The 27989-nt window shown below is 40.9% G+C and overlaps 2 protein-coding genes across 2 annotated transcripts in view; one reads left to right on the top strand and one right to left on the bottom strand.

The window, feature by feature from the left end:
* Positions 1-309: 309 nt before the first annotated feature.
* On the bottom strand, positions 310-27717 carry LOC126424974 (nucleic acid dioxygenase ALKBH1). The gene is made up of 6 exons (XM_050087856.1): positions 27390-27717; positions 16981-17086; positions 16734-16890; positions 16574-16652; positions 5561-5754; positions 310-645 (listed from the first exon to the last, which is right to left on the bottom strand). The coding sequence occupies exons 1-6, from the start codon at positions 27486-27488 to the stop codon at positions 351-353; spliced, it is 930 nt and encodes a 309-aa protein (XP_049943813.1). The 5' UTR covers positions 27489-27717; the 3' UTR covers positions 310-350.
* Positions 27691-27989, top strand: part of LOC126424973 (beta-1,4-glucuronyltransferase 1-like) — an 81666-nt gene continuing 81367 nt past the window's right edge. The window contains exon 1 of the mRNA XM_050087855.1: positions 27691-27761. The gene's annotated coding sequence lies outside the window, so the exon portion shown is untranslated. The remainder of the gene's footprint in view (positions 27762-27989) is intronic.

Raw genomic sequence — 27989 nt, 5'->3', positions numbered from 1 at the left:
CATCATTCCCTTGTCAACATTCATTTTTCACTGCTTCATATCCATATGTTAATTAGCTTACAGTAACCACCTTGATACACAGATCAATGAATTAATTTAATTGACCCCTTATGCATAAACTGATCCCATACAAATTAATTATCCTGGAAATTCAAGTCCAAGGTGCATTTTATCAAAGGAAAATATATTTGTCTGTATGAAAGATACCTTACCAGGTGTGTGATGCACATGCCAACAATTAAAGAGGCACTAAAGCAGAAGGACAGATGCTGGGCATCAATTGCTATGCAGAACAATTCATCTATTTGCCTCAGATACTTATTTATTTTCCATAGTCACAATTTTCTGAGTCAGGATGCTACAGATGACAGTGATTTTTGCCCCTGCCTCAAAACTTGTCTTACATTTACATTTATACGTGATGACATAACATATTTTTCAAATGGTATCCACAAGTCCTCACTATCCCTGTCTAGCTCTAGATGCCAAGGCTGAATGGTGTCGAGAACAATTCGAGGGACACCGTGGTAACACAGCCGACTCCGCCCGGACATGATGGCTACATCCCCACTGTGTAAGTACACTGCTGATGGTTCGTCGTCCATGGTTGTTCCTCCCAGCAGAAAGATGGCTGTCTGTCCAAAACTGGTGGCAGAGATTAAGTGTCAAATACCAAGCAAAGGTTCACAGTCTGGCATGACGAATGCACTCAATATGACAACCAATTATCCTCATACATTATATTACACATGTAGAGTGGGAATTTACTGTATTTGGAAGATTAAATGATACACCCTAGCAGTGTAACTAATTCTGCGAGATTATGTTCTTGCTTTGGTCTCCAGTCTGAAGATTGGCTTCATACAGTTCTCCACAAGTGTATCCTGTACAAGCCACATCACCTCTTCCAATTCTGTCTTATAGTGAATTTGTGCCATAAATTTATTTTCTCCTTAGTTTGATTCAGTACCTCCTCATTAGTTATCCGATCTATTCATCTTCAATATTGTTCTGTAGCACCACATTTCACTTCCATACAACGCTATGCTCCAGACAGACAGCTTCTAAAATGAGTTACTAACATCTGAGTTTATGTTAAATGTTAACAAAATTGATTTTCAGAAATGCTTTTTTGCCATTACAAGTCTGCATGTTATACCGTGTTTATTTTTGCTAATGTTAGTTACAAAGGGCATTCAAAAAGTTTTGCACAGTCATCTCTAATATTTTTTTATTTTTTGCAGGAGGAGAAAGAAATTTTTTGCACACATACTTGGAACATTTAGCTATAAGTTGGTATATAAAATTATTTTCTTTTATTTACAGGTGAGCCATAATGGACCGAGAAGTAGATGTCAGGTTGCGACAATGGTCGTTGATGGAGTTCCTCTTCAAGACCGTCAATGACTCTGCCACATCAATTCACAGGAAGTTGCTCCCTGTTTATGGGGAGGGCACCGTGGATTGCAGCAGTATCCAGCGGTGGTTGCAGAGGTTTAAAGAAGGTGATTTCTCTCTACTAGACAATCCATGATGCAGTAGACCATCAACAGCAATGAGTGATGTGAATAAGGAGGCCATTGATCAAATCATCCAAACTGACAGATGTGTGACGACGCAACAGCTTGCTGAAATGACTCGTTTGTCATTGGGTAGTGTGGTATGACTGGCACAGTCAATGAGATACAGAAAAATCTGCGCACGTTGGGTGCCTAGATTATTGACAAGAGGAATAAAAACGATAACGAAGAATTTGTGCGGGGGTCTCATGAAGACCGTTACTGAAGAGTGGAAACAGTGATCTGACAGTGTCATTACCCAGGATGAAACATGGTTGTTTTTGTCCGAACCTGAGAGCAAAACCCAATCCACGGAGTGGCGTCATCTCGGGAGAAGAAACCAAGACTTTCACGAACAGCAGGCCGAAAGGTGGTGGCCTCTTTCTTCTGGGATCAATGTGGTTTCATTTTCATTGACTTTTTGGACCCTGGCTCCAAAGTTAACTGGGACTGTTACTGTTTGTCATTGGACAAGCTTCAATGTGCCATCAAGACCCACAGACCACACCTTCAGGGTCAGCTCATCAGACTACACCAGGACAATGCCAAACCCCATACAGCCCTTATGACGCAGGAGAAAATCAGGAAAATGGTTGGAAAATTGTTCCTCCGTACAGTCCAGACTTGGCTCCGTCTGATTTTTACCTCTTTGGTCGTATGAAGACCTATCTGCGCAGTAAAACATTTGATAGCGAGAAAGACCTTATGTCCTGTGTCAAGCAATGGTGTAAAAGTCAATCCCCAGAATTTTACCAAAGTGCATTTACATCATGGAAAGAACGTTGGGCCAGATGCATCACAGCTGATGGAGGCTACATTGAGTAGGCTCAATGTATTAGCTAAATGTTCCAAGTATGTTCACAAAAAATTTCATTCTCCTCCTGCAAATAATAAAAAAATTAGTGACAACTGTGCAAAACTTTTTGAACACCCTTTGTATTTTGCCCAACAAACAGTAAACTTATCTTACTACTTGCAGTGTCTCATTTCCTAAGCTAATTGTTTCGTCACTACCTGCTTTAATTAAACTACACCCTACTGCCCTTGTTTTACTTTTGTCAATATTTATTTTTAACATCTTTTCAAGATAATGAACTGAAATGGAAAAACATATTAATAATGTCTGTGAGAAACTGAGCTCTGTCATATTCTTAATGATGCAGCTATCACAGTATTCAGACAAGAACCTTCTGTGTACAGTGTATCATGGACTTTTCGAACCATACTTACAGTATGGAGTGACTGTGTGGGGAAACTCAAACAAACAAGAGACAAAACGAGTGCTCACATTTTAAAAAAAAAAAAAAAAAAAAAAAAAAAAAAAAAAAAAAAAAAAAACCGAGTGTTCACATTAAAAAGAGCGCAATTAGGACCATTTTAAGAAGAAAGACCTCTGAAATGTGCAGAAACTGTTTCAAGAATTTAGGTATCTTAACTTTTTCATCGTTGTATATATACAAAACAATAACGTACATCACAAAAGGTAGTGAGGACTGGATTACAAATGCTAGTGTACACAAACCAACAATAATACAAGAAGGAAGAATGAGGTATGGAGCATACCCCACCAACTGGCAGTGCTAGAAAAAGGACCACAGTACTCTGGTATCAGACTACTAAGAAGTCTGCCTAAAAACCTGCAAGATAGTGTACTTCACAATGACTTTCCAAAGAAACTTAAAGACTATCTCATTGAAAAAGAGTTTTATAGTGTTGCAGAATACTTATGCCATTAAATTTGTATATATTGTTATTCATTATCAATTATGTAAAAATGTAAGTTAAAGGTGTAGAAAAATAAGTGATAATGAATGTTAATTCTTGGACATGTCCTATATTACACGTACATTTACTGTACACAATGTAATCTTACAGGATCAAATAAAATTCAAATTCAATTCAGATACAATCTAATCGTTCACCTGCTTTTTCTAGTCCTCTGCTGTCTCTGATATAACTGCAATGTTATTGACAAACATCAAAGTTTTAGCTTCTCACTGTACTTCATTTTTCTTCCCAAGTTCTCCTTAACTGCCTTCACAGCTTATACTGAACACATAACAAGAGGGATAGTCTACAACCGTGTTTCACTCCCTTCTCAACTAAAGCTTCCCTTTCATGTTTATCTTAAATGCTGAAGAAAGCCGCCCCCCCCCCCCCCCCACACTGACTAAATCCTTCCACATTTGTCTCATGCATTTCTAGCATACTCTGAATGAAACAAATGTTACAAAAGCTTGTAAACAGGTGCAAATGGATGTTGGTTACTGCTCAGTCCTATATATTTTAATGTTATCTGATAGTTTTGTTCTGTATCTCCCCCTCCCCTCCCCCCCCCCCCCACTCCCCTTTCTGAATAAAACAAAGGATACTTTGTTTACTAACCAAACAATAAAGCAAACTCACCTCAGGCAGTGACAGGCTCAAATAAGGGAATAACCTTTTACAAAACAAATTATTAAACAACGTTCATACTGCATTGCTGTGTTGTAAAACGCTTAAAAGCGCTTACTGAACACAGCAAATGAAAAAATAGGTGTTAACAACAGCTGAGTGACTCAAGTGAGAAGGATGTAAAAGGAACTTGAAAAGGCCTGGCCAAAGAGAAACAAACAGGCTGCTGCCACTGTTGAAGATTCCAGCATAATTACAGCTAATTAAGAAGAACTATTGCAATGTTGGAACTTCATACATAACAGGAGAAGAATCATTGAAAATGGGAAACAATTGGAAAACTGAACATAAGTCCATACTTCTTTGGCCTCACTAATGCTGCCCTCTCTGGCTTATCATTGAAATAATAGTACTTTCTAATTTATAGCATTTCCAGTTTAATGGTGGTTCCTATTCATTCTTGTGACATATTTGCTTCTGCAAATCTAGGAATAGTTTCTGCCATTACATGTAAATCTACATATATGCTTCACAAACCACTAACCACTCGAAGTGCATGGCAAAGGATACTTCTCATTCCAGTTGCATACGGAGTGTGTGAAAAATGACCGCTTAAATGTCTCTGTGCGCCCTTGATCACTGAAATTTTGTTATCAGCTTTTCCTGGATAGTTTACTTTTAAAAGTTTGTCAATTTAGTTGTTTCATCATTTCTCTGATGCTCAACCGTGAGTCAAACAAACCTGTTACCATTTGTGCTGCCCTTCTCTGTATATATTCAATATCTCCCAGTTAGTCCTATCTGGTATGAGTGCCACACACTTCAGATTTTCCTAGTATTCTGACAGTAAACTGAAGTCTGCCACCTGCTTTACCCACAGCTGAGCCTTTGAGACCATTCCACTTTATATTTCTAGAAAGAGTTACACCCAGGCTTGTCAGATTCCAACCACGATTCACTGTTATCGTTGTCATAGCATACCACTTTTTTTATTCCAAAATTTCACATTTTTGTACATTTACAGGAATTTTTCAATCTTTGCAACATTTTAAAATCATACTGAGATACAATTTAATATTTCTGCATCTTTTTTTGGATGGTACTCATTATGGATGAAAGTGCATCACTTGCAAAATGTCTGAGGTTGCTATTAACACTGTCTGCACAACACGAACAAGGGGTGTAACGCACTTCCCTGGAACAAGCAGGAGGGCTGAAGATACTTCTACCTCTACTGATGAGTTTCCACCCAAGGTAACATGCTGCATCCTGCTTACCGAGAAATCCTTCGCCCAGTCACAGATTTCTTTTGATGCCCCATATGGTCATATTTTATTAATAAATTCTAATGTAGTATCAAGTCAAATGTGTTTTGGAAGATATGAAACACTGCATCCACCTGATTGTCTTGATCTATGGATTTTAGGATAGCAAGTGAGAAAAGTTTTAATTGGATTTTGCACGATCAATGTTTTCACAATCCCTGCTGTTTGGCACAGAGTAGGTCATTCTGCTGAAGATACTTCGTTATGTTGGGGCACATTTGTTTAAGCTTATTTAAGTAACCAAGTTTTAAAAAATAATGTTTGTTATCTCAAAAATTTTACCTGAACGACAGTAAAGGTGCAGTAACATCTTCCTCAGAGTGATCTGTATGTCCTGAGAGAGTTGAATCCAGCTGGTAAAAGTTCACAATAGCTGCTTCAGCAGAGAAGCTGGGAAATCCCACAGCCTCACAGACATATTTACAAACAGTGGCAAGGTCTGTTGGAAAAGGGTCCCTTGCAAACTCTGAATACACCTGGTGGGAGGAAAAAAATCAACATGAAATATGAAGTCTTTTTTAGTGGTACAAGTTATTTATCTGTAACATGATTATAATTAAACTTTCCCTACTTGAGAACGCTCCCATGAAAAGTGAGTGATCGTAGGAAAATGAAATTTTGTGGAAACATTTGTAAGGACATGCGGAAGAGAAATAACGAGCATTGAAAGAAACACATTTTAATTTCCACATGAGAGGATAATGTTAGCTCATTGCGTACAACATTTACATTACAGGTTACAACCATTGCTCAATGTGACAACTATTTACATCCACAACAGTCTGGAACCACACTAGAGATACTGTGTTACAATTGTTCGCCACACTTTTTGAACAGTGGACATTGCGGAATGTTCAGTTATTGTGATGCGGCTCATGCACTGCTTGATGGTCACACATTGCGACCAGAATTCTCAGCCCAGGTAACAGTAACCTCTTCAACAATTTGTGGTGCAGCTGGCCATCAGCCACTCTGGGGAACAATTCCCATATCACCAATTAATATAAACTTCCGAATTATGTTCTTCAACCCTGGTGTGGAAAGAGGAGCTCTCCATATTCCTTTAATGCGTCAATACTCATGAAGGGCAGAAGCACTATTACTGTTTTTTGGATGAAACAGCTTTACGAATAAAGCCCGACTCACCGTGCCCAGATCTGTGTTGACTGACTGCAACTGTAATTCACCCTGATGCTTGTGTTTCACTGCTATGTCACCCAGAAGTACCGGCACCTAACAGCAATTCATGAAACTAACTCTACTAACAACATAAATCTTGTAGTGCACACCATCTGAACGCATCCCTGTAAAGTTGGGTACCCATATGGCAAATAGTTTTCTCTCTACACTGGCCCAACTAGCAAAAGTTTAATTATAACCACACTGTATCAAATACAGGGTGATTCAGAATTCCTGTTACACAGTTACAGGCGTTATAGAGGCAACTCACGACAGCAATATTTGGTAATAAACTCATGCCTGGAAATGCAGTTTGGAGGATAAATGAGTGAATGATAGAAGGCAACACATTGATAGTGGTAGGTGTCACATGAAATCTTGTGTGATGTCATGTCATATGTCATCACAGAAAAACAGCGGCATCATCAGAGAACAACGCAATGAATTGAAGTGCATGTAGATCAGTTGCCACTAAATGATTTACAAAGATGGTGCATTACAGAAAGGAAGAGTACCAGTTCTCAGAATCCACCCTAACTGTGGTTGAGACCAGGTGCACTGTGCAGTTGATGGGGAAGAAGGAAGTCCTCCACTGATCCGTCAGAATCCACCGCCGAGTACCCACAACATAGTAGAACAGCAACTCCACCCATATCATCTCCATAGGGTGCAGGCAATGGGTGCAGGTGATTTTGCACCACATGCCATTCCTGCACTGTCGTGCCTATGCTCCAGACTTTCCTTGGATCATTTTTTCCACGCAGAAGGTGCATTTCACAAACACAGGTATGCTCAGCTGTCTTATTAGCCAGGTTTCGGATGAGGAAAATGCTCATGCCATATATCCCCATGGCTTTCAACACTGTTTGAGCTTTTAATGTGTGAGCTAGTATTACTTATGGTCGTTCGATTGGCTCTTGTATTCTACCAGCCCATCTAATGGGTCACATCCACTTTGCTTTCCTGCAAGACTTACTGATGCAGCATTTGGAGGATTTGCCATTACATATCCACCAGATGATGTGGTTCCAGCTTGAAGGCGTGCCAGCTCACTTTTTATGCAACGTCCAAAACATTTGGAGGAAGGTGGATAGGTCATGGTGGACTGATTCATTGACCACAACAATCACCTGATTCAACACCTTTGGACTTTTTCCTGTGGGGCTACATGAAGAGTATTGTTTACAAGACTTCTGTGGAGTCACAAGAAGATTTCCTTGCCCATGTAATGTCTGTAGCAGAGCTCATTTGGGACACTTCGGGAATTTTGGACCATGTGTTTATGAGCAAACTCCTGATTGCCACTTCGAGCATATGTAGGTACAAGTTGGTTGATGCATGTGCAGTGTACCTTTTGACATTTTTTTCAGTCATTTATCTTCCAAATGGCACATTTCCAGACATGGGTTTATTACCAAATATTTCTGTCCTGAGTCCCCTCTACAACACTTATAACTATGTAATAGGAATTCTGAATTATCATATATATATATATATATATATATATATATATATATATATATATATATATATATATATATATATATAATGGAAGGAAACATTCCACGTGGGAAAAATTATATCTTGTGTCTGTATGTGTTGATGGATATGTGCGTGTGTGCGAGTGTATACCTGTCCTTTTTTCCCCCTAAGGTAAGTCTTTCCGCTCCCGGGATTGGAATGACTCCTTACCCTCTCCCTTAAAACCCACTTCCTTTCGTCTTCCCCTCTCCTTCCCTCTTTCCTGATGAGGCAACAGTTTGTTGCGAAAGCTTGAATTTTGTGTGTATGTTTGTGTTTGTTTGTGTGTCTATCGACCTGCCAGCGCTTTTGTTCGGTAAGTCACCTCATCTTTGTTTTTATATATATATATATATATATATATATAAAAACAAAGATGAGGTGACTTACCGAACAAAAGCGCTGGCAGGTCGATAGACACACAAACAAACACAAACATACACACAAAATTCAAGCTTTCGCAACAAACTGTTGCCTCATCAGGAAAGAGGGAAGGAGAGGGGAAGACGAAAGGAAGTGGGTTTTAAAGGAGAGGGTAAGGAGTCATTCCAATCCCGGGAGCGGAAAGACTTACCTTAGGGGGAAAAAAGGACAGGTATACACTCGCACACACGCACATATCCATCCACACATACAGACACTGCTTGTGTCTGTATGTGTGGATGGATATGTGCGTGTGTGCGAGTGTATACCTGTCCTTTTTTCCCCCTAAGGTAAGTCTTTCCGCTCCCGGGATTGGAATGACTCCTTACCCTCTCCTTTAAAACCCACTTCCTTTCGTCTTCCCCTCTCCTTCCCTCTTTCCTGATGAGGCAACAGTTTGTTGCGAAAGCTTGAATTTTGTGTGTATGTTTGTGTTTGTTTGTGTGTCTATCGACCTGCCAGCGCTTTTGTTCGGTAAGTCACCTCATCTTTGTTTTTATATATAATTTTTCCCACGTGGAATGTTTCCTTCCATTATATATATATATATATATATATATATATATATATATATATATATATAGAGAGAGAGAGAGAGAGAGAGAGAGAGAGAGAGAGAGAGAGAGAGAGAGAGAGGGAGGGAAACATTCCACGTGGGAAAAATATATCTAAAAACAAAGATGATGTGACTTACCAAACGAAAGTGCTGGCAGGTCGATAGACACACAAACAAACACAAACATACACACAAAATTCAAGCTTTCGCAACAAACAGCAAACGAAAGTGCTGGCAGGTCGATAGACACACAAACAAACACAAACATAGACACAAAATTCTAGCTTTCGCAACCAATGGTTGCTTCATCAGGAAAGAGGGAAGGAGAGGGAAAGACGAAAGGATGTGGGTTTTAAGGGAGAGGGTAAGGAGTCATTCCAATCCCGGGAGCGGAAAGACTTACCTTAAGGGGAAAAAAGGACAGGTATACACTCGCACACACACATATCCATCCGCACATACACAGTCACAAGCAGACATTTGTAAAGGCAAAGAGTTTGGGCAGAGATGTCAGTCGAGGCGGAAGTAAAGAGGCAAAGATGTTGTTGAAAGACAGGTGAGGTATGAGTGGCGGCAACTTGAAATTAGCGGAGGTTGAGGCCTGGCGATAATGAGAAGAGAGGATATACTGAAGGGCAAGTTCCCATCTCCGGAGTTCTGACAGGTTGGTGTTAGTGGGAAGTATCCAGATAACCCGGACGGTGTAACACTGTGCCAAGATGTGCTGGCCATGCAACAAGGCATGTTTAGCCACAGGGTGATCCTCATTACCAACAAACACTGTCTGCCTGTGTCCATTCATGCGAATGGACAGTTTGTTGCTGGTATATCTGCTGCGTATATCTGATAATGCCCACCTAACGCCACATTAACAGGATTGACACAGATTCTGGAAATTGATGAACTTCAAACACACCAAGAAAATATCAGGGAAATTTAAAAAAAACACAGGAAACTCTCATTTTTGTCTCAGTAGGTGAAATGGTTTGTTTGCTGAGGTATCACGCATTGTCGCTGGCTGGGTGCAGTTGAGTACTTGGGCCGCTTCCCTCTCTCTCATTCCTACTACTTCTTCCCTTCCTACCACTCCCCTCAGGTTGCAGTTCGTGCTGCCACCACTTCTTGCCACTAGCCTAGCAGCTGCTGGCAAGAGGCAGGGACACGTGAGAAGTAGTTTGTTTGGATCTGATTCTCAGAGAGTGTCGACACAGCGGCTGAAGACAGCGGTCATGTGTGCACGAGTGACTGTGTGAATGTGTGTGTGCTCTCGTTTTCTGACAAAAAGTGTGGCTGAAAATTTACGTGTGACAGTATGATTGTCTTTTCTGTGGCTGTCTGCAGCTCAGCAATCATCTTTACCATGAGTCGCTACATATCTTCATTATTACTGATTATCAGAGTATTTGAACAAGTTATCTGCTGCACGGATTGATCACCGTGGTCTCATTTCATCAACATATTACCTACAGCTCGGGAACAGCTGGCCACAGGAGTGGTTTTCCATGACGGGTCAAAACTTGAGGCTGTTTCTGCACATATCTGTAATGGATTGGGCCTGCCAATCTGAAGCCATTCGGTTCCCACTAATGTGCATACCTGTCTGTCAGATCTAGTTTCACCAATCTGCCCACAGGCCACGTCTATTTGTGTGTGTCGTAATGCAACAGATTTTCACGGTTTATCCATGGACCAGGACTGCGGTGCTCCTCAGCAGGCCAGAGACTGTGGGTGATGGATTTCACTAATTGTGACTGTCTCCCTGCAAGTGTGTTGTACAGTGTGGTGTTTCATGGATATTTTATTTGTTCTAGCACATTTTGGCACTTCAAAAGTAGTTTATATGTTAGAAAGTATGGACAATAAGAATAAAAGAATTGTGTCAGTCACTGGTGGTCTGCGCGCTACGTACTCTTAATTGCACGAAAGAACAATCACACAATAGCTGTAAAATAACAGATGTAACACAGTGAGTAATAACCGACAATAGCAAACATAGTAGACAATAGCAAACATAGTAGAACCAACATTTTACTGGCGGTCACCTATAGTGTTGGTTTACACAATTCTTCCCCGCCTTATACACTTACTTGAAGAGACTAACTTTTTTCTGAGGTTATTTCTGAAATCAGTGATGGTATTTTAAATACATCTAGTGACTCCAAGGAAATGCGTATTTTTGTCACCAAATGTGTTCTGTTTTATTGAAATGAAATATCAGTGGTCTTAATGAAACACATATACCATACGTATTGCTTACTCCATCTAACAACAGTTCATCACAAAAGATCTTGATGTTAGTACTTAAGATTTTTCCTCACATCAGAAAATGCCATCTACTTGCAAGTTTATACTACTGTTTCATGTACTGTAGCTGTAAAGACAGATTGTAAACTTATGTCTCAATTTATCCTTGAGATCTCAAAATTTGTCAGGAAAAAATGCTAAACCTTGTCAGGAAATCAGGGAAATATCAAGGAATTTCACTTGGCAGAACTTGTGGCAACCTTGATTAAGTAACACGCCACATTACAGAAACTCTTTCCGCAGTCTGTGTCTGGTCTACTGTCAAGTACCTTAACACACTGTTTTGTCAGCCTCTTCTCACCTATCCCTAGCTGTTATCAGTAATATTTCATTCTTATATTTCTAACTGACTCAATCTTTCATTTTCCTTGGACAGTTCTTCCCTTCCTTGTAATCTCGACTGTCCATCAACAGTATTTGGATGTACTGTATTACAGAGTATCTTTCTCAAGAATTTCTTGGCTTCTCTTAGTCTCCACATTCCTGTGATTTGGAGAATTTCACTAGCATGCATACACAGTTGATTCACTGTGTTAGTTTGCCTTGAGATGGCTTTTCACTTGAATAAAGCGTGTCCTCTGGAGAGCAGTGACTGTCTTCTCTCACTTGGTGTTGCTCATTTGTTAGTTCTCAGTTTCACGATTTCCCTCAAATATGCATTATCCAGTCATATTAATGTGATAACCCGTCAAAAGCCTGAATAATTACCTTTTGCAGTGCAGCCCCCTGCAAGACATGGAGTGAGAAAGTCAATGAGGCTCTGGAAGGTACGGGCAGGATGTGGAGCCGTGCCAGCTCCTATGTCACGGTCAGCTGTGCTAGGTTTCTCGGTTGAGGATCCGTGGTGAGAACGGCGCAATCTAGGTTGTCCTGAAAACTCTCGGCTGGGTTTAAATCCAGAGCACCTGGTGGCCAGGGGAGTGGAGTAAACTCATCCCGGTGCTCTTCGCAACACGCACATACACTGCAATCTATGTGACATCGTGCACAGTCCTGCTAGCAGATGCCGTTGTGCTGAGTAAAAACAAACTGCAAGTAGGGGTGGACATGGTCCCCAATGATAGATGCATATTTGTGTTGATCATCCACAGAATACCTCAAAAACACTCCCCAGACCATAACACTGTCACCTTGTTTGTTCCACTCAGTGGACGTCCAGCTGCAGTATTGGCATGCAAATTCCAGCATTCTCAAATGCAGGAACATTCACTGAATTCTCACTGAGGAGACACTGAGCTGACCCTTGCTTCATACACGCATTCAGTTGCTTAAAAGTTGCATGTCTATTCACCTGTACACATCTACATAGCTGTTGTTCACCCTTACAATCTACAGCCTGTGACGCAACACAACTGCCTCGGTGTTAATTTTAGATAGCGTCATTTTGCCTTGAATCGTATACTTTAATGACAGTGACACGTGAACAGTTTACAAACTTGGCCATTTCAGAAATGCTTCCAACCATGGCCAGAAAGCCAATGATTGTATCCTTTTGAAAGTAGAAAAGTTCCTCCGTTTCTGTATTATAACAACTGCACTGTTTTCAGAGTCCCTCTGACATGCATTATTTACTCGCCACTGCTGGTGCTGCCACCTGTGAATGGTTATTGCATGTTGATGCCACACGTAGGCGTTGGTCAGATTACCGTGTATATAGCTACCAACTCTTCCTGTCTTACACTGGTCTTCAGATGATGAGCTGCTTTGATGTTTGCCATATAGTTTTTTTTCTTTTTTAAGGAAATTTGAAGTCCTGCTTTTTCTGCTTGCTATTTTAGTATATTTATCTGCTCTGTAGAGAGTATATTGGTATTCAAAGACAGGGTTGCAAGATCCCCTGAGAATGCAAAGCAGTTGAACTTGTGAACTTACTTGCAGTTTTAATTTTTTTGCTATTGTTCATTCGAACAGCTGATGTATTGTCCGTAAAGTCTAGCAAGATTTCCATTTTCAGTATTCCAGTACTCGCCCCACCCCAATGGAATTTGCAATCCAACTTTTGATGCATTTTTTCCCAAGTACTTCAAGTTTGACATTTAGCCTCTTCTACATTATTTGCAAGTAGTGCAAAATTGCCTATGAATGCTAGCAATTGCTAATTTTGTTGTTCAGTTGATATTTCTCATTCCTTTCTCATGTGACCTCCTCTGATCTGCAATTAAAGAGTAATGGTTACAGTACATCCCTTTGGTAAAGACCACAAACAGTAATGATGAGAGTACATCCCTTTCACAAAGACCAGTGCAGATTTCAAATGGTTCAGACAATTTGTCTATTATTACAATCAGTCTCTGAAAATTGATACTTGGAGGAACTGTCAACATCAGTGCCCCCAGCCAGCCTGTTAAAGTACGTCCTTCCTGTACGCCAGTCTGCTATTCGGCACATCTCATCCTGTTTGGTGAGTAATGATCTGTCCACATACATATACTTCTGTTCCATCCTGTTTTTCTCCCAGTTTATTTCAGACAATGCTAGGTAGGTACTACTATTATTTCCAGAAATTGCACTGATGTACTGTCATGTTGTACTTTACAGAGCAACAAGGAATGACAACCTGGAAATGGAGTGCTAATTATTTATATCATCTAACAGAAAATGAATCAATATGGAAGTTATTGACACTAGTTTCGTTGTGATGCTTTGACAATTTTGCAACCGTACGTTTAACTTTCATCTGTTCACAGCCGAGCAGCTTCAGCCATCTCTTGTCACCTTCAGATCCTTGTCAAAGATGCACCAAGCTGTAACATTTTGTGTTAAGTCAAGTTATGCAGTGTCTCAACTATTACAGCTGCAGCAATGTATGACTTGTACACAAATCCGTACAGTATGCTGTGTATTGTGTAAGGATCTGAAGGTGACTAGCAATGGTTGGAACCGGCCACATATAACAGTGGAAGATCTGCCAATAAAATTGTTGAGAGCTTGTAGCACTCACAGATTTCTCTTTAGACAACAAGTCTTTTCTTTTCTTACACAAAAGAAAGAGGGGGGAGGGGGGAGGGGAGAGACAGACATAATATTGATTCTATGCTTCACTACAGAACTGTACCAATAAGCATTGCATATAGTGTCACTATTACAAAAGAAAATGTGTGTGCTTATTAAACAAAGAAGAAAATGGAAACATCTTAAACTATGACTGACTTGCTGTAAAGTAGGAGTGACACTGGATTCAGAAGAGTGGAATGAAAAATCATATTAAATCATTTTTAAGTCATTGATACAACAGTTGCCACCATTTTTTCCACAGCATTTCACAGTGAGTTTCACGATATAAATATAGATGAGTGCTTGAGGTAAAAAGAATTTAGAAACTGGCATCAACTTACCATAATTTCAAATATAAGCTACTGAAACAGGCAAAAAGGAATACAAATGTCTCAAAAATGAGATCGACAGGAAGTGCAAAATGGCTAAGCAGGGATGGCTGGAGGATAAATGTAAGGATGTAGAGGCTTATCTCACTATGCGTAAGATAGATACTGCCTACAGGAAAATTAAAGAGACCTTTGGAGAAAAGAGAACCACTTGTATGAATATCAAGAGCTCAGATGGAAACCCAGTTCTAAGCAAAGAAGGGAAAGCAGAAAGGTGGAAGCAGTATATAGAGGGTCTATACAGGGGCAATGTACTTGATGACAATATTATGGAAATGGAAGAGGATGTAGATGAAGATGAAATGGGCGACATGACACTGCATGAAGAGTTAGACAGAGCACTGAAAGACCTGAGTCGAAACAAGGCCCCGGCAGTAGACAACATTCCATTGGAACTACTGACGGCCTTGGGAGAGCCAGTCCTGACAAAACTCTACCATCTGGTGTGCAAGATATATGAGACAGGCGAAATACCCTCAGACTTCAAGAAGAATATAATAATTCCAATCCCAAAGAAAGCAGGTGTTGACAGATGTGAAAATTACCCAACTATCAGTTTAATAAGTCATGGCTGCAAAATACTAGCGCGAATTCTTTACTGACGAATGGAAAAACTAATAGAAGCCAACCTCGGGGAAGATCAGTTTGGATTCCGTACAAATATTGGAATACGTGAGACAATACTGACCCTACGACTTATCTTAGAAAATAAATTAACGAAAGGCAACCCTATGTTTCTAGCATTTGTAGACTTAGAGAAAGCTTTTGACAATGTTGACTGGAATACTCTCTTTCAAATTCTGAAGGTGGCAGGGGTAAAATACAGGGAGTGAAAGGCTATTTACAAATTGTACAGAAACCAGATAGCAGTTATAAGAGTCGAGGGTCATGAAAGGGAAGCAGTGGTTGGGAAGGGAGTGAGACAGGGTTGTAGCCTCTCCCCGATGTTATTCAATCTGTATATTGAGCAAGCAGTGAAGGAAACAAAAGAAAATTTGGAGTAGGTATTAAAAGCCATGGAGAAGAAATAAAAACTTTGAGGTTCGCCGATGACATTGTAATTCTGTCAGAGACAGCAAACAACTTGGAAGAGCAGTTGAACGGAATGGATAGTGTCTTGAAAGGAGGGTATAAGATGAACATCAACAAAATCAAAACAAGGATAATGGAATGTAGTCGAATTAAGTCGGGTGATGCTGAGGGAATTAGTTTAGGAAATGAGATACTTAAAGTAGTAAAGGAGTTTAGCTATTTGGGGAGCAAAATAACTGATGATGGTCGAAGTAGAGAGGATATAAAATGTAGACTGGCAATGGCAAGGAAAGCGTTTCTCAAGAAGAGAAATTTGTTAACATCAAGTATAGATTTAAGTGTCAGGAAGTCGTTTCTGTAAGTATTTGTATGGAGTGTAGTGGACAATAAATAATTTGGACAAGAAGAGAATAGAAGCTTTCGAAATGTGGTGATACAGAAGAATGCTGAAGATTAGATGGGTAGATCACATAATTAATGAGGACGTAATGAATAGGATTGGGGAGAAGAGGAGTTTGTGGCACAACTTGACTAGAAGAAGGGATCGGTTGGTAGGACATGTTCTGAGGCATCGAGGGATCACAAATTTAATATTGGAGGGCAGCGTGGAGGGTAAAAATCGTAGAGGGGGACCAAGAGATGAATACACTAAGCAGATTCGGAAGGATGTAGGCTGCAGCATGTACTGGGAGATGAAGAAGTTTGCACAGGATAGAGTAGCATGGAGAGGTGCATCAAACCAGTCTCAGGACCGAAGGCAGCAGCTACAACAACAACAAGATATTGTGAGTAATAAGCCTCCTGGTAAGCTACGTCGTGATGCCATGTGAATAACAATTTTCACACAAAGAAATTAAACGATGTTCAACCAAGTTAAGGAACACTTTTATAACTCACCTTGGTGTCCCAGTCATGATGATACCCCAGTGTCGCCCATCGTAATTTCTTTAAGAGGTTCTGGCTTCTCACATCATATCTGTTCAGATGTTGGCAACAAGTTTATTAGTAAAAGTCTTGATTTCACTTAAGAATCATGGCAGTACACCAACCTACTTACTTACAGGAAGTTTCCCACCAGTCCTCCCCTTTCGTCAGGTCACCATGTGCATCGAGGTTCAGTCGGCTGTGAGGTTTCCTCGTAAAGTCACGTAGGCATCTCTGAATCCAGTACCTCTGTCCTGTACCTGTGAATGGATCTGGGATGACGAAGAAACCTAAAAGAATTTTATCATTCATTAGTTAAGGAAGGCCCATGGCCTTCACAATTACTGTAGGTTGGTAAGAATTTGATAAACTTAACATACCCGGACTGTCAGCAATCTCATACATTTTCCACATGTTGATGGGTTTCAGACCAAAGTTGCTCAAATCATCAATGTTTTTGTCCGTGAGTTCGACTCTCTTAACTTTCTGTAAGGTAAAGAGAACAAAAATTAATTCAAAATGAAAGTAAAGATTTAATATTAACAACATATACAAGAGAAAAAGATCAGGTAGTTAACGGGGGTAAAACAGGAGGAGGAGTAACAAATATCCAAGTTTAGAAGCACAAAAGTGTGGCTGGACCTCTGTAACTCAGGCAATTTCATGGTAGTCTGGATGATTTATTCATTCACCCATTGAATTCCATAAATACCATCATGAAGGGTGGATCATGTGATCCACAACAAAGGGTGTTTCAGAACTTTCTTTCCTCCTTTCCTTGTGTCCTTATTACTCATACTTACCTTCTCTCAGAATGGGTTGTTCTTGTTTGCTCATACTAGGATGTTACAGCCCTTGTATATACACTGCTTCGTGGCCAACTACCGATGTATAGCACGTCTGAAAGGAAAGAAATATCACTGCTCTCCATCTTACAAGGTTCAACTGCTGTTCCCTCAACCCCAGGGGAGTCATGGCTCTTTGTTGAGTTCACGTATGGAGCGCACGGGGCCCTGAGCTATTGCGGATCTTTCTTTCTTCCCAGGCTGCATTTCCTTACCCATGCCCTCTGTCCCTGTGCTCGCTCATTCCCCTCACTCTGTGTCTTTGCTTACACCGGCCTCGCTGTCCTCCTGGTCTTTACTATTCCTTACAGTTTTATTCCTCCTCCCTCCCCCCAGCATTTTTGGTCCCCATCAGAGGTTTGATCACCCATTCAAAATTTTGTCTCAGCAGTGTGAGCCAACTGGGGAAGAACATCTTACCTTGCGTCTTGGGCGTGTGGCCTTAGTGCCTCTTCCGTCTTTTCTTCGAACCAGTTGTCCTTTAATCCTATATATCCGGCACGGTAGCCTGTCTGTGTGGCAGGGTAGTTACGTACCCTTATGGCTGAGCTCACTGGGTACACCTAATAGCGGTTGCTTGTCATTCTGGAGCATCAGAACTCCCAGCAATGGCTGCTGTGCCAGATAGCATTGCTGTGGCTAGGTGGCACCCACCCCTGATCAGAGTGGGTAGTATCAGAGTGGATGCTTTGTATATGAAATGTATTAATGGGCCATTCTTCCACAACCATCTCTTTAGTTGGAAATGTATCCTTCAATGATGCTTCTTATGACGCTTTTGCCTTCCCTTTCCCGGCTACCCACTGGTAGGAGGGCCAGGATTGGCGCCTTTTTGTGAAACCATTTCCCAGCTACCAGATCTGCACCAGGACTGACGAGGATACTTTCCCACCACCAAGCCATAATTTTTTTTTTTTTTTTTTTTTTTTTTTTTTTTTTTTTTTTTTTTTGTGGAAACTACAGAAGACAAGTTTGACAAAGTAGACACACTGAGTAAAATGTAGTCAGGTTCGCTGCTGATCAAAACTTGTTGCATATGGTTCAGTGTGTCATTTTTCATAGGAACTTCTCCAACAAACTGAAGAAGTAGTCCACTCTAATCTGGAATAGTGGGGCGTTCATTTTGTTTGATGTATTCAGAAAGGCCGGAAGGGCAACCAAATTGATACCAGCACCTTTATTCTGGCACTGGAGGTGGATACCCTCCCAAGAAGATAAAGGTTATTTATCGGTGTGAAGTGAAGCCATACATTCTACCACCCTTGGGGTATTTTTGGGGTTTGCGTTTCCGGCATGTGTCTTCATGCTGTACAGCAGACCCTCTATGTTGTGAATGTCCACTCCATGACGGGAGATCCTGTATCATGATCATCATTTCCCACACTCACTGGATTTCCCAGTTTATAAGAAGGAAAAGTGTCTTAACTGCAGAAATGTGACTGTCTTCACCCTGGGTCTATAACACACCAGAGTCTATGTCACATCAGTCTGACCTCTTCTTATGGATGTCTCATTGTTGGTGACAGATGGTGACCAGATGATGTGATCAACTTCAGCGTATTCACCCCCCACTTGGATTCCCGTTCTGTGTTTATTCAATGGAATTGTAACTGATACTACCGTCACCTTCCAGAGTTGCAATCCCTTATTTCGTTCTACTTCACAGCTTATGTCTTTCTACAGGAACTTCATTTCATTAATGCTCACTCACTGACTCTTCATGGTTTCTGTCGGAATTGGGTTGCCCCACTGAGGGCTAATGTTGGTTTTTGCATGTTTGTCCATCAGAGACGTTGTTAGTATATGGATAGCCCTTTGTACCCCACTGGAAGCGGTTGCCGTCCATGTCCACTTGGACTCTGCACTCACAATTTGCATTTTCTATCTCCCTTGACAGAGGACCTGGTGCCCTAACTGACCTGCTTCACCAACTCCCCTCTCTCTTTCTCCTCCTTCAGGATTTTAATCCCCATCACCCCTTATGGGCAGTGCTTTTTCGTCCAGTTGGGGTCTCCTCATAGACCAGTTTCTTGTGGACCATTACCTGTGCCTTCTTAATGATGGTTCCCAATTTGAATGCCACTTCGGCACTTTCTCTGCCATTGATCTTTTGCTCACTTCCTCTCCCCTTCTCCCTTCTATACACTGGTCAGACCATGATGGATTCTGTGACACCTACCTCTTCCCATTGATTCTATCATTCCCTTCACATATCCCAATGGTCAGGTTTGACCAGCTCATACCATTGGACTTCCATCATGCTGATTGGCCTCTATATACCCCCAGGACATGTTAGGTAGTATTGCTGTAGCTGCCCGTGATGTGTCCAATACGATTAATCCCATTGCTGGCTTTGCAGTTCCCTGCTCGACCCCTTTCGCCGCCATCCAGTCCAGTGGTGAAGCACAGTCATTGCCGTCGTCATCACCATCTCAGATTGCCGTCGAGCCTCGCAGTGCCGTAAGCGGCACCTGTCCTCAACAGGTCTTATTACCTTTACATGCCTTTGCAACAAAGCCCATTACTTAGTCAAACAGAGAAAGTGGCTGAGTTGGGAATGCTTGGTCTCCTCCCTAGGTTCTACTGCCCCTTCGTTGCAGGTGTGGATTACACACTGCGTGCTCCCAGGGTGCAAATGACCAATTTTGCAACAGCATCAGTGTCGGCCGCCTTCCCAGCTTTCTTCCTCTTCTGGAAAGTGCAGGCTGAAGCTTCCCCCTTCCGATGTTTTATCTCTTGTCAGGTAGAATCCTACAATGAACCTTTTACTGAGTGGGGGCTACTTCTCGCTCTCTCCTCTTCCCACAATTCACTCCCTGGCCCCCATTCCATTCACAACCAATTGCTTCAGTACCCCAGAACTCCATAACGACAATATCTCCTCCAGGTGTTTAACTGTATTTGGTTCCAAAGTGTTTTCCCTTCTAATGAGGGTGTGTGGGGGGGGGGGGGGGGGGGGGGGCAGTATTGTGATTCCTTAAGCCAGGCAAGTATCTGTCGCCCCTCGATAATTACTAGCCAGTCACTCTGATCAATGTCCTCTGCAAGTTCTTTGGATGGATGGTGGCTCATCGGATCTGCTGAGTCTTCAAGTCTTAGAACCTTTTGTCTCCTTTTTGGGAAAGATAGTTTCTGATTGATCATCTGCTTCAGTTGGAAACCACAGTTCAATAGACCTTTCCTCAGCACCATCATCTTGTCACAGTGTTCTATCTTCGTAAGGCCTAGAAAATGGCTTGGCACCGTCACATGTTACTTAGTTCTGTGAGTGGGGTCTCCAGACCCCCCCCCCCCCCCCCCTCCTGATATTTATTCACCCTTTTATGTCCCCCAGTAATTAAGAGGTTGGGTTGACACCATTCTCAGTTCTCCGCAAATCCAGGAGAATAATGTTCCACAGGATTCTGTATTAAGTGTACTTCTATTGCTCATCGCTATTAATCGACTCATGGTTTCTGTTGGAATGTTGGTCACCCCTGCTCTGTGTGAGGATGATTCTGTATCTGGACTATGTTCCACTTGATGATCTCTGCAGAGCAACAGCTCCAGAGTGCCACCCAACACACTTCCACACAGACCGTCTCTAGTGGTTTTCAATTTCCTCCCCTTAAATCGTGGGTGGTGCATTTCTGTGCCGTACTACAGTCCACCAAATCTGGAGCTCTAACTCAGCTCTCAATGCCTGACCATGGCCCCCTATTTCCATTTCTTGGGTCTTCTTTTTGACAATTAGCTTACTTGTTTGCCCCATATCTGTCTTCTGAAGATTTTCTGTTTCCATAAACTCTGTGTCCTTTGCTTACTTGCCCACGCCTTTTGAGGTGAGAATTGTTCGACTCTTCTCCACCTTTATTAGACCTTAGTTCTGTCCTGTCTGGTCTATGGTTGTCAAGTTTATGGGTCAGCTGCCACCTTCATACTGCTCCTCTTGGACCCAGGCAACCATTGTGATACCTGTTTGGTCATCAGTGCCTTTCACACTACCCCTGTCGATAGTCTTCTGGCTGATATTGGGACCTGTCCTCCTCCCCCCCCCCCCCTCCCCTTTTCCGTTCAGCAGTCCCAGCTCCTAGTTTCCTACGCCACCACCATCCGTTGTTTCCCTGCTCACCCCTCCCATTCTATTCTTTTCACAGTCACCAGCTGCCAGCCGCGAGGTATGTTTACCAGTTGGGCTCCATCTCGCTTCTCTTCGCCATTATTTCTATCTTCCTTCTTTGTCCTGGTCCCCATGTTCTCTCCTGAACACCCCTGTTCCTCGGTTAGTGCCTCGGCGTGAGATCTGGATGGATCACTTCTGGGATCTGAAATGCTCCATCGCACTGATGGTGTTCCATTGTTTGTTCCACCCGCTCTTATGAGAGTTTCAGGATGCTATTATTTCTTACACTGATGGCCCTACATCCGCTGATCACATGAGATACGCCTTCACATCTTCTCTTAGCACAGAACACTTGTGGGGCGTATGAACTGATGCCCATTCATCAGGTCCTCTACTTTATTAAGTGGTGTTCCCTCACCTGAGTTTTGTTGTGTACCAACTCTATGAGCTGCCTTCAGGTTACTGCCCTGTGTTTTCCCACCACACCTTGCTCTGTGTCATCCACGACTTGCTCATCAATGTTGACTGTGCTCCTTGTTTAGTTGATTTCCTTTAGGTTATCGGCTATGTGGTTATCCCAGGTAATGAGCTCCCAATCGTCTGGCTGGGATCGGGGCAAGGGGCTGCTACCTAATCCCCCATTGACAGTGACCCCAGCAGGGGTAGATTTTCAGCTTTATGTCAAAAGTTCTTATTGCTCAGTCATGGGCCAACTCTTGTGGGGCCACCCCCTGTCTAATAAATTTTGCATTCTTCCTTCAGTATTTCTCTGTGATAATCTATCATCCTCTGCTGTCTTCTTATCAGCCATACCAGGTTGACCCATATTTTTTACTCTGTGTTAAACCCCCTCCCACCCATTCCCTCCCTTTGTAGTTGCTGGGAACCCCTCATGGTCCATATTTTGGTGGGATGCTCCCACACTTTGGCCTTCATGCTAAATATGCCCTCCCACTATCCTTGCCTTGGATGTTAGTGGATGATCCTCGTGTGGTTATATCTGTCCTCAGTTTTCTTCATAAAAGTGGGGTGTCCTTCCAGGTTTAAGTACCTGAATTTCCTTCCAGAGCTGGAGTCCCTTGGTTAGTATTGGTGTTGGTTTGGAAGTCCTTCGGCCTTACCTCCACACTGGTCAAATTCAACTCCCCCCCCCAATGGTATGGGGATTGGGAAGTCCCCAGCAGTGGCCCTTCATGCACAGTATGTCTGATTTGTCCCCTCCTCTCACTCTTCCGCAAATCCTCTCTTTACTCTTCTTGCGGCCCCAAGGTTCCTTCTGCCTCCATATTTGCCTGTTATCCTTCCACATCAACTGGGCTGCGATCGTGTTTTCCTCCTTAGTATCTGCTGCCAAGGGTCGTGGGACCAGTGACATTGCTGTGTGCCCCCACCCCCACCAACCAATCAACTAACCAACTAACCAACTGCTATTCTTATCTGCTACTTCATATTAACTTCAGCGATTTCATGAAATACTTTCAGCTCTCTATATGGTAGAGAAACTGAAAATTTGTGCTCCAATTTCTGTTCACAAGTGGCCCAACAGCAACCAGAGGCATTAGATTCTGTTCGAGCAACACCGTCATGCCAGTCTTTCCCAATTCGGGCTGAATTACAAATATCCAAAATAAGATAATTTTTCAATGAGACACTGCTTGTCCACACATCGCACGTGTCTCTGTGAACTGTCTGCCTGATGCTGAGGTACTCTTGTGGCCAGCAAGACCCCAGGTCTGTCCTCATTAGAACATGGGGAGGGGGGGGGGGGGCGAGGCAGCTCAAAATGTCACCTCTCTGTCCCAGTTCAAGTATCCATGTCATCAAGGATCAGTTACAATAGTTTTGGACTAGATTTCTCCAGGAGAGAATATAAAACCTTTATGGAACCCTTCCCAACTGGAAGGTTATATTGCCAAATTCTTTGTAAATTTGGCACAAGTTTCTAATCACTGAAATAACATAGCAGATCCTTTCAATGCGTGAAATTTCATTTTGTTTCCTCCTCCCCCTCGAGTGCTTCACTTTCATCGTCAGCCAGTGTAAATCACGCATATGAATTATTTCATTAATATTTTTATATTAAAATAACCATATCAGAACAGCAACTTTCAAGTTCTGTTTCACACTGAAGTAGGTGTGGGGTAGTGTATTTTTTATATTCATCAGTGTTCACACTTTTAATCAAAAAAGGAAACAAAATATGCATATACACTATGACAAACACCTTCCGAGTGAAAAAGTATTATGTTGCAGAAAATATTACTCCTTGCACAGAAAAAATATGTGCATTTCAACAACACAACACCAGATACTTAAAACCCATTCTCTTCTTCTACAGAAAGTTCTCACAAAGAGGTGATAAAGAAAACTCTGAGCCTGAAGAGAAGCTATTATTAAATTATCTCACTGACCAGTAAATCAATGTGTAGGGACATTCTCCTCTAGCATTACTTTTCCTCAACAGTAGTTGTCGATACCAGTATTATTTTTCGAACTTTGGACAGATCAATATTATCTCAGTTGCTCTCCTGAAAACTTTCATATCATTTTATACACAATATGTTAGTTTTCAAGATAAATTTTATGAGAAGTATTTAGTTAATAAAAAATTTCAGTCTCTATGTTACACTCGATAAATACTAGCTCTGAATGTACAGTTAAAATTACTTTTTCAGAAACATTTGAAATTACGAAATATTTGCACACTTAAAATTTCTATTATTAATTACGCAATACTGTACTGGCTACTATGTTTATTTCTGGATTCACTTATGAAGTAATATTCTAAAGTAATAATGTAACAGAAACTAGTAGAAACTCATTTGTTAAGAAAAATTGGAAACCCTTGGGAATTGGTTATTTCTGCAGATTGAGAGAGACATAAGTATACCTCTGATGTGGAATTAGGTGCAGTTTGAGAGAGACATAAGTATACCTCTGATGTGGAATTAGGAAGGAGGGGGGAGATTACACCTCTCAACTGGAATGCCGTAAGAGTCACACAAATGCTGTGTGATGGCTAAATGACAAAAACGACTTAAGGACTGTAGTGGCAAGCAACATACATGCGAAATGCACGAGTCAGTTTCAGAATCTGAGACTATAATCACTCGAGCTTGAGCTGAGACTGCTGTTGAGTGTAGTTCTGCCAAGGTATCTTTTAAAGGAACAGTGACTACTACAAAATGAACCTTTTAGAAGAATTTGAAATATATAAACATGCCCAACTAAATTCAAAAGATTTTTTGAATGATCAACTTGCATTAAAAAACAAACACCATTTTGATTGCATATCACCTATTATAAAATGTACATTTTACACATTAGAGCTATGTGCCACATTTTTTTCAACTGTATTGTATATAACTTCTTTATATACTTTGGTTATATTTAATGCTTTTACATATGTTCCTTGCTGCTAGCACAACAGATACTTAGATGTGATTCAGTAACTGTAAATCGTCAATCCGTGTTCACAATGATCACATAAAATATGTGCATTTCTGGACATGTAAAGGCATTACGCTTCTATGAAGAAGATACTGACATCTACTAAACTAATACTTAATAAGTATCTGTAAAATACGTCTCATACTTCACATAACCGTATAGCTATGGTCTCAAATTTTATAATATCCCCCGTTTTGTTGCCTTCTAAAGATGGCTCTGAGCACTATGGGACTTAAAATCTATGGTTATCAGTCCCCTAGAACTTAGAACTACTTAAACCTAACTAACATAAGGACATCACACAACACCCCGTCATCACATTCTAAAGATGACTAATTAATTTTTTTAAACCAGTGAAATATAATAAAAATATATGTGCAACTGATGACTGAATTTTAATCTGAAAAATATGTGCTACAGTTGCTGAAAATTACAGCCATGAATAAAATAATTATATGTAATGCTCTCAGTAGCACCAAAGTTACATTCTTAGATGAAACAGGGTCCAAAATTGAGAGTAACAAAGAAAAAGCAGAAGTGATAAACACCATTTTCTTAAATTCCTTCATAAAGGATGATACAGAACTAGTGCTCCTGCTTAATTCTTGCAAACTGAGGATATAGAATGTCAGTGTTGTTGAGAAACTGCTGAAATTGTTAAAATTAAAGTTCTAAACAATGATGAAACCTTTCAGATTATACACAGAATTTTCAGCTGAGTTTGTCCCCGCTTTAACCATAGTATAGCATAGACCTCTTAAACAAAAAGCTGCACCCAGTGGTAGAATCTAAGTTTGTGCTTAAACATAAGGTGGTATCTATAAAACATAATGAACTCCTCCATGTTGTCTAGCATGGATTCTGAAAACATCAATCATATGAAACCCAATTTGCACTTTTTTTACATATTATCCTTAAAGCCATAAATCAAGGCAATCAGGTCGATGTAGTATTTCTTGATTTCTGAAAATCATTTGACTCATTACCACACTAACTTTTAATAATTAAAGTATCATCATATGGAGCATCAAACAAAGTTTGTGACTGTATTGAGGATTATTTGGTAGGAAATGACATAGTATGTTGTCTTGGATGAAGAGTCATCAAGAGTTATTACTAAATAACTTCGGGTGTGCCCCAGGAAGTGTGTTGGCACCATTGCTGTTCATGTTGTCTATTAATGACCTGCCAGATAATGTTAACAGTAATCTCAGAGTATATGCAGGTGATACAGTTATCTGTAATGAAGTACTGTCAGATAAAAGCTGTGCAAATATTGTCTGCTCATGATAAGATTTCATAGTGCTGCAAATACTGGCAACTTGCTTTGAAAGTAAAACTGTGGACTTCACATAATGAAAAAAACTAGTATCCTATGACTACAATACAAATGAGTCACAAATGGAATAAGTCAACTCATACAAATACCTGAGTAGTCTGCAAAGAATAAGAAATGGAATGTTCACATAGGCTCAGTTGGATGCAATTAGTATATAAAAGGAATTAGTTATCAAACAGTAGTCCAACCCAGCACAGATTATTGTTCTAGTGTGTGGGACACATACCAAATGCAAAGAGAGGCCGCAAAAATTATCACAGGTTTGCTTCACTTGAGAGAGGGCATCATGGAAATGCAGAAAAACCTGGACTGACAGATAGATGCTTGTGGGTATACGCCAATTATTCCGTGAAAGCCTACTTACAAACTTTCAAGAACGAGTATTAAGTGAGAAATCTAGGAGTATACTACAAACCTTTAGGTATAACTGAAGACAGTGTCTGAAAAGACACTTTCAGGCAGTCATTTTTCCCACGCTCCAAATGTGAACTAAAAGGGAAGGAGGCCTATAAACGGCATGATAGGTGGCACACACTGGCATGCACTTTTAAAAGTGGTTTAAGGAGGATGGAATTAAATGTAGATAGGGAAGGAAATGGGTTGTCTCCTTTATCAAGTAAGCATCCCAGGATTTGTTGAATAAATTTAGTACGTGATTTGGAAAGAAGAAAACCAACTGAATAATTCCCTGTAAGTAGATAATTCCTTAATGTTTTTCTCCGCCGGCTACAGCAAACCCACGTTTCTGAGCGCATTTTCGATAGCATAATAAAGGGGGTATTAATGATTTCCTTTGTATGGATGGTGGCGTTTAAGAGTTTCTCTTAGTCCACATCTACCAGTGACGTCAACCACAAACTAGTCAGTCCTGGTATACGATAATTATAATTTAAACAGTTAATCACTTTCATAAAGATGTCAGAGCTATATAATCATGCAGGTATACTGCCTCCATGGACATGACACGTCCTGAAGTAAAAACATAACTTGTGAGTTTTGTTGGGTCCATGCTATTTATTGTATGTTATTTCGTTACGGATAGAAACAACTCACCTGATGTTTTTCGAATTCTGCATCTCTGAAGTTTATTACGTTTGATAAATCTGGAGGAGGACATTTACTTTTGTAATATTTGAAGTGTTTCTTAAACATACCACTACAAAACGTACCACGGAGCCCTTAATTACATGCGCGATCACAGATTTGTACTCTGCCGTTGACAGTTTGTTGTGGCGTTAGTCATTTGTTATTCTTGCTATCGTTGGCAAAGGTTGACAGCTAATATTTACGTTCACATAACATATGTAGTTCTAAACAAATAAGCGACACGTTCTAGTATAATTTTAATGTTAGTCTTTCAGTAACATTGGTTCCAGGATTCGTTCTACGAAACAAGACGTGCAACCAGACTCATCCCTGCCCATGGTAAGGCTCAAGGTGGCCATATTTAGCGTCATTTAAGTAGAAAAATGCATGTTTATTTGTATGTTTTCACTTTTCAGGTTCATTTCCTTTATTTAACAAAGCCGTTGACAGTGGAGTAATGTTGTTGGACATGTAGAGCAGTTCACCCGTAAATCAGAAGCGTAGTCACGAAGCCGGCGAATTTTCGACTTCCAGCCCGTATTATTCTGTACTGACGTAGTAGCGCGA

The sequence above is a fragment of the Schistocerca serialis genome, chromosome 10 (genome assembly GCF_023864345.2).
Source record: "Schistocerca serialis cubense isolate TAMUIC-IGC-003099 chromosome 10, iqSchSeri2.2, whole genome shotgun sequence".
NCBI lineage: Eukaryota > Metazoa > Arthropoda > Insecta > Orthoptera > Acrididae > Schistocerca > Schistocerca serialis.
This window is presented reverse-complemented; position numbering and strand designations above follow the sequence as displayed.